The sequence below is a fragment of the Equus caballus genome, chromosome X, assembly GCF_041296265.1.
Source record: "Equus caballus isolate H_3958 breed thoroughbred chromosome X, TB-T2T, whole genome shotgun sequence".
Taxonomy (NCBI): Eukaryota; Metazoa; Chordata; class Mammalia; order Perissodactyla; family Equidae; genus Equus; species Equus caballus.
In genome coordinates this window covers 14,481,360-14,494,773 of record NC_091715.1, presented here as the reverse complement: position 1 = coordinate 14,494,773, position 13,414 = coordinate 14,481,360, and the positions used below count along the sequence as shown (strand labels likewise).

At 38.8% G+C, this 13,414-nt stretch overlaps 1 protein-coding gene across 23 annotated transcripts in view; it reads right to left on the bottom strand.

Moving 5' to 3' along the window:
• Positions 1 to 3,227: 3,227 nt before the first annotated feature.
• The window catches only part of PPEF1 (protein phosphatase with EF-hand domain 1), a 122,704-nt gene continuing 112,517 nt past the window's right edge, over positions 3,228 to 13,414 (bottom strand). For all 23 annotated transcript variants that reach the window (XM_070258013.1, XM_070258020.1, XM_014728774.3 and 20 more), the window contains 3 exons: positions 6,217 to 6,380; positions 5,011 to 5,095; positions 3,228 to 3,845 (listed from right to left, as the gene is read on the bottom strand). In XM_070258013.1, the coding sequence (XP_070114114.1) occupies positions 3,637 to 3,845; positions 5,011 to 5,095; positions 6,217 to 6,380 (458 nt within the window). In that variant the 3' untranslated portion in view covers positions 3,228 to 3,636. The remainder of the gene's footprint in view (positions 3,846 to 5,010; positions 5,096 to 6,216; positions 6,381 to 13,414) is intronic.

Genomic DNA, 13,414 nt, shown 5'->3' with positions numbered 1-13,414 from the left:
TTGTTGATTCATTAACACGGAACTCAGCCAGCAGCAGTGTAACTAACGAAGCCTGAAGGAGGCTTATCCAACGTGTGTTTTCTCCAGGAGGCACCTCATAGCCTTCTTGCACTGAGGAACACTAGACAGCACTCCAGCACTATGCTTGGAGCCATTTTAAACAGCAAAATCACCCACAAAAAGCACAAAAATGCAAAAAATGTGGCACTGAATAAACGGTGAGAAGGACACTTGATTACCATACAAGACCTGGAGGAAGGCAGAGCGGCGACAGGTTTGACCTCAGCTGGGAACATGTGCGACTCAAAATTTTCAACATTTTGTACATAGCCACCATGAATATTGATTTTAGGGTTACAAATAAATTTTAGTGAGTAGGTGAATTTGCAAGTATGGAATCTGTGCATAATAAGGATTGACTGTATCTTTTTAATATTTCCAGGGTTGGAAAGGATATTTCTGTTTTTAGACAAGATGCAAAAAGCACAAATTATAAAGGAAAAGACTGACAAACTGGATAAATTGAAATTTAAAACTTCTCCTTGAAAATACATGTCAGAAGAAAGTGAAAAATCAAGTCACAGACTGAGAGAAGATATCTGCTTCCCAAACAACAGAGGATTATATCAAGAAGAGTTTTACAGTTCCTAGAAACCAGTACGAAAAAGACAAATGGCTTTTAGAAAATAAGCAAAGGATAAGAACAAGGATTTTCTTAGAAGAAAACAGACTGGCCAACAAACTAATAAATGTAAAATTTAAGTGTGATTAAGCACAACTCATGTGTCAGGCAGAAGTTTTACAACATTAAATGACAATCTAGTAAAATCAAAATATTTATGGATACAACTTCTAACAAAGGCATATAATTAATTCCAGAGATTAGAAGCCCAAGGAAGAAAATGAGAGTTCCAGAAAGAAACCCTGAGAGTAAATAACCAAAAGACATTCAGGAAGCAACAAAAAAAGACTCATCCAGTACTGCCAGGGATTGGACATTTCTTAAAACCACTATCCCAGGATTATCCGTGGATTTTCATGAGATAATGGGACAGAAGCTCTGTAGATATTAGGTTGTACACATTCAGTGCACTTTAAGATTCTGTTCTTCTGGAACCACTGTCAGTACCAAATTCTCCATCAGTCAGGGTTCAACCAGAGGCCAAACCAGTAGATGTATATACCTAAAACCCGTAGAAGTGGCTTATGCAAGTACGGGAGTAAGGCTGTAGACGCCATACCTGATGCTGGGGCTCAAAGTCCACAGGGCAGGCGGTCAGGAGGGGAAGACCAGGAGCAGGTGCAAACCCACGAGCGAAGCTGGCATCCCACAAGGACAGACTGAAGCCTGAGTCCATTCTTATCCGGTCTGGCCTTGTGATGAGGTCATCGTGCAGAAGCCAGGGCCCTTTATCACAGAGCTAAACACATACACCTGGCCCAGGAATCACCTCATGGAGCTAAACACACATACCTGGCCCAGGAATTGCCTCGTGGAGCTAAACACACACACCTGGCTCAGGAATCAGAGACACTGACAGAGGATCCAGGGCAACATAGAGCAATTTCAGACCTAGCCACCTCTTCACACCAAGGTGAATCAGCAACTCAGCAACAGCATGTGGGAGCTACACAGTGGCTACTACTTCCCTTTGCCTTCCAAATCTCTGAAGAATCTCCCTTGTGGTCTACCTTAACTAGAAACATAGAAGAAAGAGAATTCTGAGAGAGCTAGTTCAGCCTAGCCAAACTGACACATTACAAAGCCATCACATTCTTTAATGGTTGTACGTGTCTTCAGACCCTCCTTTATGTTCTTTTGTTTTGTTTTGTTTTTTTGAGGAAGATTAGCCCTGAGCTAACTACTGCCAGTCCTCCTCTTTTTGCTGAGGAAGCCTGGCTCTGAGCTAACATCCGTGCCCGTCTTCCTCTAGTTTATACGTGGGACGCCTACCACAGCATGGCTGCCAAGCAGTGCCATGTCCGCACCCGGGATCCGAACCAGCGAACCCCGGGCCGCCGAGAAGCGGAACGTGCGAACTTAACCGCTGCGCCACCGGGCCGGCCCCACTCCTTTTGTTCTTGAGTTAGCATTAGTAAATTATATTTTTCCCTAGGAAATAAGCCATTTACCCACTTTTTTAATGGCATAAAGTTATTCACAGTATTCTTGTGAACTATTTTTAGCAATTTCTGGTAGAGCTACAGTTCCATTTCTTTTTCACTCAGTAATATGGTTATCTTCTTATATTGTTTCTAATTTAATTGCATTATGATCAGAGAATGTAGTATCTTTGTTATTGATTGCTTGGTATTTGAGATATGTTTTGTGGTCTAATACATAATCAATTTTTATAAATGTTCCATGTATGTTTGAAAATAACATGTATTCTCTAAAATTGATTGCCAAGTATACACACACACCCATGTGATCAAGTGGATTAATCGGGTTGTCCAATCTTCTATACACTAATTTTTTGTTTACATGATCAATTACTGACAGAGGTATATTAAAAACTCCCTCTATCACTTTCTCCTAGTAGGTATGTCAATTTTTGCATTATAAATTTTAAAGCTGTGTTATTAGATGCATATAAGTTTATTATCTCTTCCTGGTAAATCGTTCCTTTTAGCCTTCAGCAATGACCTTTTTTATCCCTAATGACATTCTTTGCCTTAAAGTCGATCCTGTCTGACATGAATATTGCTATGGTTTTAATTATGCTCTTTTTTTCATGCCCTCTAGGGGTTTCTTTTACTTTCTTGCTAGCTCAGCTATGCATTTAAAAAAGCTATTTGTTATATTCTATCCATTATTTCTGGGGTGTGTAGCAGGCAGGTTTGCAAGATATTTAACCTGGCATATTGATAGATCTTGAAGTTCTCAAACTTAGAAAAAATGAAACAAATCGCCTTTAAACAGAAATTTCCTATTATGTTTGATATGCAATCAGAATAGCAGAATTGCACAGTGTATGCATAACCAAGGCCCCATCTTACCAATGAAGGTGTCAAACCCTATTAATTGTAGGGCTCAATCTGAATGTATTCACTTGGTATTTCCAACAGACAAAAATTATATATATATATATATATATATATATATGCTTTTTCAAACAATATACTTCCACAGCTTCCCCCAAGAATCTGATATGACCCCCATCCCTGAAGAGTGGTTCCCCACAATTGGCTTACAGTATCGCCAAAGAAGATTACAGATGGAAATATTTTAAAGGCGGAAATATTTTATTCCATTAAGAGTTTGGTATTCCTCCTCTCATCTCACAGATGTTTCACTTTTCTCTGCTGCTCTGTGGGTTCCTTTCAGTGTATTTCCAAACTGCTCTGGTCTCCGGGTAAGGTAGCATCCAAGAGACCAACACTCAACTCAAACCCAGTTTCTACCTGGCAATGTGTAGGTCCTAACACCAGAGCCAAATCCTATCAGCTGCCATTTAACCTAGTCTTCCCAATAACAGCTTACTAGGGATTCCAATACCCACACTATACATCTGCTCGTGGCATGGATTGGGGTCTACTTTTCTCTACTATTGACTGAATTTCAAAGGTCCTGGAAAAGATTGTGTCAGTGATTTGGGCCCAACTGTTTACAAGGAGGGAAAGCTCTAATTCTTGTTAAGCAAGTGTGCTATCTGATTTGTGCAACTTATCAAATTTATGCACTACATAGAAAGCATTTAAAAACTCATTAAAGTCAATGCTTCCATCTTTGTTTAAGTCCATTCTTTCGGCGAGTTCATCAACTTGAGAATCATCAATATGAACACTGTAGTGACTGTTGAAAAGTTTCCACATGGTACGAAATTCTTCCATGGAGATCAGGCCTAAAAGAATAGAGGAGAAGGCTGTGAGTGTTCATTTTAAGACCCACCTAAGGCAGGGGTGGGGAAGCCATATTTGTTAAATAGTCCCAATTAGAAGCTCAGTAACATGCCTGACCATCAAGACACTGGAGGAAATGGAAAAGTAAGATTTTAAACATAGGAAACAATTTGTCACTTTCAACTACCAAGTGATCCTGAGATTATTCTGAAGTGGGAATGAGTAAACAGTGAAGGGACAGGGGGAGATTGTGGACTGTGGGACTATATGTGGTATAGAAATGACAAGATCTAAAATCTAAGGTAGAGAGTCATGGAAGGAGGACAGAGAAGAGAGCAACATCAAAGCAGAGGGAGAAGATAACCTGGGACTCAATAAGAGGACTGCAAACAATGGCTCTGCCATTTTTTATAGCCAATAATTTACTTTCATGTTTTGATTATTGATTTTTTGGTGTTCAGTGGTCTCTGCAGTTGGAGATTATCTGATATTTTTTTTTGAGGAAGATTAGCCTTCAGCTAACATCTGCCAATCCTCCTCTTTTGGCTGAGGAAGCCTGGCCCTGAGCTAATATCTGTGCCCATCTTCCTCTATTTTATATGTGGGACGCCTGCCACAGCATGGCCTGCCAAGTGGTGCCATGTCCGCACCCAGGATCCGAACCAGTGAACCCCGGGCCGCCGAAGCGGAACATGCGCACTTAACCCCTGCTCCACCGGGCTGGCCCCCTCTGATGATTTTTTTTAAGTTTCAAATAAGTAATCGTGCATCAAAGCTAAGCAGAAAATGAGTTTTCATAGCCCTCAGTCCCAAAAACAGAATCAGAACTCGAGGAATGATTTGTATTGCCAAGAGTAACTATGATGTTTAAATGGACAGTGAGTTATCTTTTCATCTGTGCTGATGATTTATAAAGCAGCTATTCTTGTCTCACTAATGGCTACATAGGCCTATATAGGACCATATGGTCATGAATACAGACTTTATGGCTAAACTAAAATAACAATAATATTAAATATGAGTTTATCCCCCCCCCACACACACACACACCTCGAGTTAAATCAAGTTTGGATGAAGAACACAATAGATGAAAACAGAGTCTTGGTTTCAGAGAAGGAGACTAGCCTTTGCTTTCTACTGCTACTAAACTACTCAAAATTCATTTACCTGAGTGATCAGAGTCAATGATATTAAAGATGATTTGCAGGTCAGTTCGGTGTCTGTACAGAGTTTCAATTAGAGTAGACTGAGCCTAAAATAAAGATTTTCTAAATGTTAAAGTATATATAATTAATAACACAGATCAATTTTAGTAAACATAACAAACACCAAACATCATCACCATTTCAAAGTATGTGATTTAGATAGAAATTTGAGCAGGCAGGCCCACCTTGGAGGCCAACCCTCTTTAATCAGACAAAAGCCCATGCTCTGGTGTTCTGAAGCATCTGCAGTCTGTGGTCCTCAGGGGACAGGGCCAAAGCGAATCAGGAAGCAGTAAATAACAACAGGCACCATTTACTGAGAACATCTGTGTGCCAGGCTCTGCCCTGAGAGCTTTCTATGGATTATTTCATTCAGTCCTCAACAACAGCCCCAAGGAACAGAACTATTATGATGTCCATTTTACAGATTAGAAAGCAGAGGTAAAGTAAGTTTCCTTAGCTGGTAAGCGGCATTTGAGTCCCAGCTGTCTGAAGCCAAGACCTATGAGCTTAGTCACCGTGCAAACTCCCTCGTAAGTGAAGCCAAAAGCCTCCTCCGGGTGGATGTTTTAGTCTCCCACCTGCACCTTTACTCCCCTTCCCCTGCTCTTAGCTTCTCGTCTTCCCTACAGGCACCCCAGTGCTGGTTCCCATCAGCTCACTTCCAGCCCAATGTTCCATCTCATTGCTGATGAGTTGTTAACTAATAAGTGCTGCATGTCTGACACTTCTCCCTGGGGTATTCCCATTTTAATAAGGGATTCTAAATTTTAAAAATCTTTAAGGTATAATACGTCAGGTCAGTAAATCTATATACTCACAGTTTACTAGGGAATATGTTGAGTATTTTAAGGGGTGTGTTATTTGAAAGAATGGATGTCACATTTGCCCTTCTGCTGGACAGCATTTAAGACAATCACATATTTGATGTTGATTTGCTTGCAGAAGCTTTTTCTTCTTTTTTCTTTTTGCCTATTCTTAGAGCGCACACATTTTCGGAACAGATCGCAATGTACCTGGGAGATCCCCCTTAGGTCTTTCCTAAGACTGCCACTCCCATCCACTAAATAATTTCACTCCCAACTTTTCAAAGGACCAAGTTACTCTTGTAGGCTGTCCAAAGGGTGTTTCGCTCCAACCAGGTTTCGGCTGGGGCTGTTCCACTTGCCTCTTTCACAGGTTTTTGAATGTGAACATCCTGGAAGCTGGACATGTAGTCAACGTTTCCATCTTTGTCTGTGGTTACCAGATGCGAACTCAGGGATCTCCATGGTAAGTTCAGCCCCAAAACGTTCTCCATGGAAAAAGCCCACTGGCCCAGAGAAAGTTTTCCTAACAACAACAAGAAGGAAAAAGCCCATATAATTGGTTGCTAATTTGATAACCTCCTTGGTGGAGCCAGTGGGCAGCCTGGGGTTTTGAGGTCTGGGTGCCTCCTGCTCCCTATTATGATTTGTCCTTCCAGACTGCCAGCTCTGAGAGGGAATGACTAAGAAAGTCCTCACTGCTCCACAGATCTTTCCCTCACTGTCATGTGGAAGCAATCAGACTTTGGGTGTTGGATTTTTTTTTCCCTTTTTCTGATTAACAAAGTAAGGTATGCTTATAATGGAAGATTTGAAAACACAAAAGGATATAAAAAAGAAAAGATTACTTTTATTTTTAATATTTTGGCATATTATTCACTTCTCATTTCCTAGGTAATATCCTTTCATCCCCTAATATTATATGTAGGTTTTCAAAATATAAATATCTTTATTTTTTTCTGATTATTAAAGATATGCTCATTTGAAATGATTTTGAATAAACAGAAAACAATATTATTACTCCTAGTGTTTTTCTATGTATATAAACATGTATACACATATAAATGTATATATATTTTCTTTCTTAAAGCCAAATACACATTGTACTCTAGCATATATTTTATATACATGTATTACATATGGCAATACACACACACAATAAACATATTTATTCTGACCTGATTTTTTACTTACAATAAATCATGGACATCCATCTATGTTTAATAAACATAGATCTACATCATCGTTTTAATGGCTATGAAACTATTCCATTATTTTCTTAGGATCATTTATAGAAGTGAAATTGCTGGATCAAAGGGTATACACATTTTTAAGGCTTGATATATATATTGCCAAACTGCTTTCAAGAAAGAGTATCCATTTATACTCCTACAAGACCATTCCCCACACACTTACCCGCTAAGGACATAATTCTTCTTTCTTTTTATTGAAGTTTAACACACACAGAAAAGTTCACAAAACAAATACAGAACTCAGTGAATTATCACAAAGGGAATTCTTATGTATGCTTATATACCACCACCAAGGAAAAGAAGTAGAACAATGCCAATATGGAAAAGGCCCCCTTGTGGCCCCTCGCAATTACTATCACCTCCCACTTTCCCAAGGAGAGCCACCATCTTGATTTCTAACACTATAGTTTACTTTTTGCCTTTTTTGATCTATATGTAAAAGGAATCATAAAGTATATATTTTGGGGGAAGTCTGGCTTCTTTTGCTCAACACTAAGTTCATGAGATTCAGCTATGTTGTTCCATATAGTTGTAGTGCCTTCATTTTCATTGATGTATAGTATTCCATGGTATGAATATTCACAATTTACATATCCATTCTACTGTTAGTGGACAATGGGTTATTTCCAGTATGGGGCTATTACAAACAGTGCTGCTAAGAACATTTCTTTACATGCCACTTTGGTACATTGAACCTATAGCTCAATTTGAGGAGAATTTATATCTTGACAGCTTTGGCCCTTGAACACATAATATCCACTCATTTATTTCAGTCCTTTTTAATTTCTCTTAATAATATTTTAGAAATCTCATACATCAATCATTAGATTTCTTCCTCTGTACTTGATTATCTATTGTGAATGGTATCTTTTAAGATTTTCATTATCTAAAAGTTAATTGCTAGCTATACCAGTTATCAATTTATTCCCACTCCGCTCCAAATATACCCTTCTTTGCCCTGTTTTGTGATACTGGAGCTGAACCCCGTAAATATTTCTCCTTTGGCAGCTGGTATAATGTTAGGCTTTCTCAGTAGAGGGTACAGGAAGACTGTTCTAAGATAGCAGAAGAAACGGTTCTGATGTGCTTCACTTCTCCAGCACAGCATGGTTGCCAGAGGTGTGTGGGAAATGCAGTGGCACCCAGTCTCTAGTCAATCTCACTGACACCACAGTGGGTGGCTGCTTCTTTGCCAGCAGTGTGTGGGAGACACAGTAGTACACAGCCCAGCGGGTGTTTTGCTGGAACCCCAGTGGGTGGCTCCATCCTCTCCAGTCCTGGCCTACTAGCTACAGACCAACTCTGACCTGAGACACCTCAGTGAACTTCTGCCCCATCCAGTGGGCCACAGTCACACTCTCTCTAATGAGGTCTGAATCTTAGCCTTGGTGGAGAGCAGGGGACTCTTCCATGCTTGTTCCTTCCTGGGTACTCTCTCTCAGCCTTAGAGATGGTAGCTGCTCCCTACACTTCCTATCTCTCTATTCTTTAGAGTTCTCTATTATCCCTTTTAGTAATTAATTACCTTTTACTAGTTAATAAGTCTTTATATTAAATTTGCATATTCAAATTATTGATATGGTTTCTGTCTCCTGAATAGACTCTGACTATTATACTAGTATATGGAAATGCAATCAATTTCTGTGTATTGACCTTGTGTTCTACAACTTGCTAAATTCACTTATTAACTCTAATAGTTTTTCTATGGATTTATTTGCATTTTCTATATTCTCAATCATGCTGTCTATACATAGTGACATTTTTTTTCCTGCTTTTGATCCCCAAATCCCCCCAGTACATAGTTGTATATTTTAGTTGTGGGTCCTTCTAGTTGTGGCATGTGGGACGCCTCCTCAATGTGGCCTGACAAGTGGTGCCATGTCTGCACCCAGGATCCGAACCAGCAAAACCCTGGGCCACTGAAGCAGAGCGTGCAAACTTAACCACTCAGCCACGGGGCTGGCCCCCCATAGTGACATTTTATTTCTTCCTTTCTAATTCTTATCATTTTATTGAACTTGCCTTATTGCACTGCCTAGCATCCATAGTACAATGTTGAACAGAATCTTGAGAGTGGGCATCTGTCTTAGTTCCCTACTGCTGCTGTAACAAATTACCACAGACTTAGTGGCTTAAAATAAAACAAATTTATTCTCTTATAGTTCTGGAGGTTAGAAGTCCAAAACCACTTTTGCTGGGCCAAAGTTAAAGTGTCGGCAGGGCTGGTTCCTTCTGGGGGCTCCGAAGGGAGGATCTGTTTCCTTGCCTTTCTCAGCTTCTAAAGGCTACCTATATTCATTCCTGGGCTTGGGCACCTTCCCCCATTTTCAAAGTGCATCATTTCAGTATCTGCTTCCATCATCACATCACCTTCTCCTCTGACTCTGACTCCTCCTAGGTCCATTTTATAAAGATCATGGTGAGTACATCAGACCACCTAGACAATGCAGGATAGTCTCTACAGGTCAAGATCCTTAATTTAATCACATCTGCAAAGTCCCTTTTGCCATATAAGGTAACATGCACAGATTCTGGGAATTATGATGTGGACGTATTGGGAGAAGAGGCATTATTCAGCCTACCACAGCATCCTTCCCTCATTCCAAATCTTAGAAGGAAAGGTCTCAACATTTCTCCATTAAGTATACTATTTTTTATAGGCTTTGGTAGATATCTTTTATGAGGTTAAGGAAGTTTTCTTCTATTTTTAGTTTTCTAAATGTTTTTTAAAACCATGAAACCAGGATGAAATACATACAATTTTTTCTTATTTTGAGAGAATTATATGACTTCTTTAATTTTGTCAAAATGGTGAATTACACTGATTGATTGTGGGGGGGGGGGTTTTGTGAGGAAGATTGTCACTGAGCTAACATCTGTGCCAATCTTTCTCTATCTTGTATGCGGGACACCACCATAGCATGGCTTGATGAGCAGTATGTAGGTCCATGCCCGGGATCCAAACCTGCAAACCCCAGGCCACTGAAGTAGAGCGTGTGAACTTAACCACTACACCACTGAGCTGGCCCCTACACTGATTGATTTTTGAATGTTAAAATAACCTAGAATTGCCAGTATTCCTAGAATAAACCAAACTTGGTTGTGATACATTAATTTTTTGCTAATGTTTCATCTAGGATTTTTTTCATCTAAATTTATGAGTGGGATTAGCCTTTAGTTTTCCTTTTCCATAATGTTCTTGTTAGGTTTGGGTATCAAGATTATGCTGATCCCCTAAAATGATCTTGGAAGTGTTCCCTCTATTTCTATTCTCTGGAAGAGTTTGTGTAAGATTGGTTTTACTTCTTTCTTAAATGTATATTGTAATAGTGATAGTGAGCTATCTGAGCTCAAGCTTTCTTTGTGGAAAGTTTCAAAATTTCAGATCCAATTTCTTCAATAGTTATAAGATTGTCCAGATTTTCTATTTCTTTTTGTGTCAGTTTTGTAAGTTTGTGAGTGTGTGTGTGTGTACGTATATATTTTAGGAATTTGTCCATTTAATCTGAAGTTTCATTAGCGTAAGAGTTTCCACAATAATACACCTTATGAGCTTTTTGATATCTGTAAAGTCTGTAGTAATGTCTCCCCTTTCAATGCTGACATTGGTTATTTGTTTTTCTCTCTCTCCCTCCCTCCCTCCTTACCAGGGTTTTACCAACTTTACCAGTTTCTTCAAAGAACCATTTTTTTACTTCGTTGATCATAGTTTCATCTTTTTTTTTTTTTAAAGATTTTATTTTTTCCTTTTTCTCCCCAAAGCCCCCCGGTACATAGTTGTGTATTCCTCGTTGTGGGTTCTTCTAGTTGTGGCATGTGGGACGCTGCCTCAGCGTGGTCTGATGAGCAGTGCCATGTCCGCGCCCAGGATTCGAACCAACGAAACACTGGGCCGCCTGCTGCGGAGTGCGTGAACCCAACCACTCGGCCACGGGGCCAGCCCCCATAGTTTCATCTTTTAAAAATATATGTATTTAGGGTTATCAATGCCTCTCTAATTTGCATCCCATAAGTTTTGATATGTTGCATTTTCATTATCATTCAGTTTCACCATTTTAATTTCTACCATGATTTCTTCTTTGATCCAGGGGTCAAAGGAATCTAAAGAAGAAGTACATTTCTCATTTCCAAGCCCAAGGGGATTTTCTGACTACATTATGTGATTGAGTTGTAGCTCAATTCACTATGTCAGAGAATTTATTCTGTATGTTTCCAATACAAAATTTGTTGAGATTTGCTTTATGTTTCAATTTACAGTCAATTTTTGTAAATGTTCCATTTGTGCTTGACAAGAATGTGTGTTCTGCAATGGTGGATGCAGAGTTCTTATGTATGTCTTTTAGGGAAAGTTTGCTAATCTTTTTGTCTGTTTACTCTTTTTTTAGTTCCTGAGAGAGGAGTATTAAAATCTCCCACTAGGATGGTAGATTTTTATACTCCTATTTGTTCTGTCCATCTTTGTTTCACATATTTTTGAGGCTATATTAATAGGTCCATACACATTTAGAACAGATTCACTTGGCAAACTGAATACTTTATCATTATAAAGTGTCCCTTTTTATTTTTAGTAATGTATATTTCCCTCAAGTCTTCTTTGTCTGTTATTAACAGAACTGTTCTGATTTTGTTTTTGTTAGTGTTTTCATGTTATATATTTTCTAAATTTTATTCTCAATGTTTTGTATGTATGGTTCCACTGTCTACTGGCTTCTATTGCAATTATTGAGAAGTCTGATATCAGTCTAATTGTTGTTTCTTTGTAGCAATGTGTGTTTCCTCTGCTTGCTTTTAAGATTTTCTCTTTGCTGTTGGTGCTCTGTAGTTTTACCACAAGGGTGTGCCAGTGTGGATTTAACTTTATTTATCCTGTTCGAGAATCATTATTCCTCTTTACCTGTGAATTTGAGTCTTTCATCAGTTCTGGAGAAATTTCAACCATTATCACATCAAATATATCCTCTCTTACATTCTCTCCTCCTGGGACTCTGATTAGATGTATGTTAAACCTCCTCATCTTACTGTTAATAACTCTTAATCTTTCTAATTCTTTCTTAAGCAGTGTGTAATTTTCTATTTAAGCCATGCGTTATTTTTTTTAAATTTTTTTTATTCTCGAAAATTGATCAGACCAAACATTTTGACTTCAGCATTTCAGGGCATGGAAAAGCTTATAGATTTGACATCCTGCCAAATAGGACTGCAAATGAATGATCTTCTCCAGGACTCCTTTTTATTTATTTTTTTAAGATGTGCTTTTCTTTTGGTGGGGAAGATTGGCCCTGAGCTAACATCTGTTGCCAATCTTCCTCTTTTTTCCCTCCCCAAAGCCCCAGTACATAGTTGTATATCCTAGTTGTAGATCATTCTAGTTCCTCCATGTGGGATACCACCACAGCATGGCTTGATGAGCAGTGCGTAAGTCCACACCCAGGATACGAACCATAGAACCCCAGGCTGCCGAACCAGAGTGTGTGAACTTAACCACTCCACCATGGGGCCCCTATTTTTTTTAAACAAGTATATTAGTATATTTTTATATCTATTTGGTTCTTCTTCAAATCATTTTCAAATGCATTCTTTTATTTCTTTAAACATTTCTTAGCTAATTTTTATTTTGTATTTGATAATTCCAACATTTGATGACTTTGGAGAACTAAATCTGTTGTTTGTTGTTTCTGCTGTTACTCATGATAGCTTGTCTCCTTGTTTGTTTAGTGATCTTTGGTTGTGAGCTCATGGTTGATCTTTATCTCTGGATATACTAGTGGCCAAAATTAGGGATGCTCCCCATGAAGATAAATTTGCATTTGTTTGCCAGGAGTCAGAGGGCACTACAGACACAGGACTACTTTAGCCACTTTGAGGGTCCAGGTTTAATGTGGAAGTCTCAAATTCAGGTTATCCATCTTTCTGCTATCTTATGGTTTAGTCTCAGGACTGATTGCTACACTGATATTAGCATTTGCCCCCAGGAAAATCCAGCCTTTTGTGCTTGCTTTCTGCTCCATGCACCCACATGTGGTTTCAAAAGATCTTTCATGGGGAGAGAAGATGCAGCTTAGAGATTTATCTTACTGTGAAGGCTGATAAATGCATTAAAATTCTGTATCCTCTAGGACCTAGCTGTTTCTTAACAGGAGGGCCTTCCAGGGTGTCTAGTCTGACATACTACCAAAATAGAAATCTAAATCAGGGTTGTTTTTTTTAAGTTAAAAGAAGCTTACTGAAAAGGAGGAATATGCCTTTTTCTAAGCATATAATGGATTATATTTTATTTTTATCTCTATCATTCCTCGCTAGTAAAAAT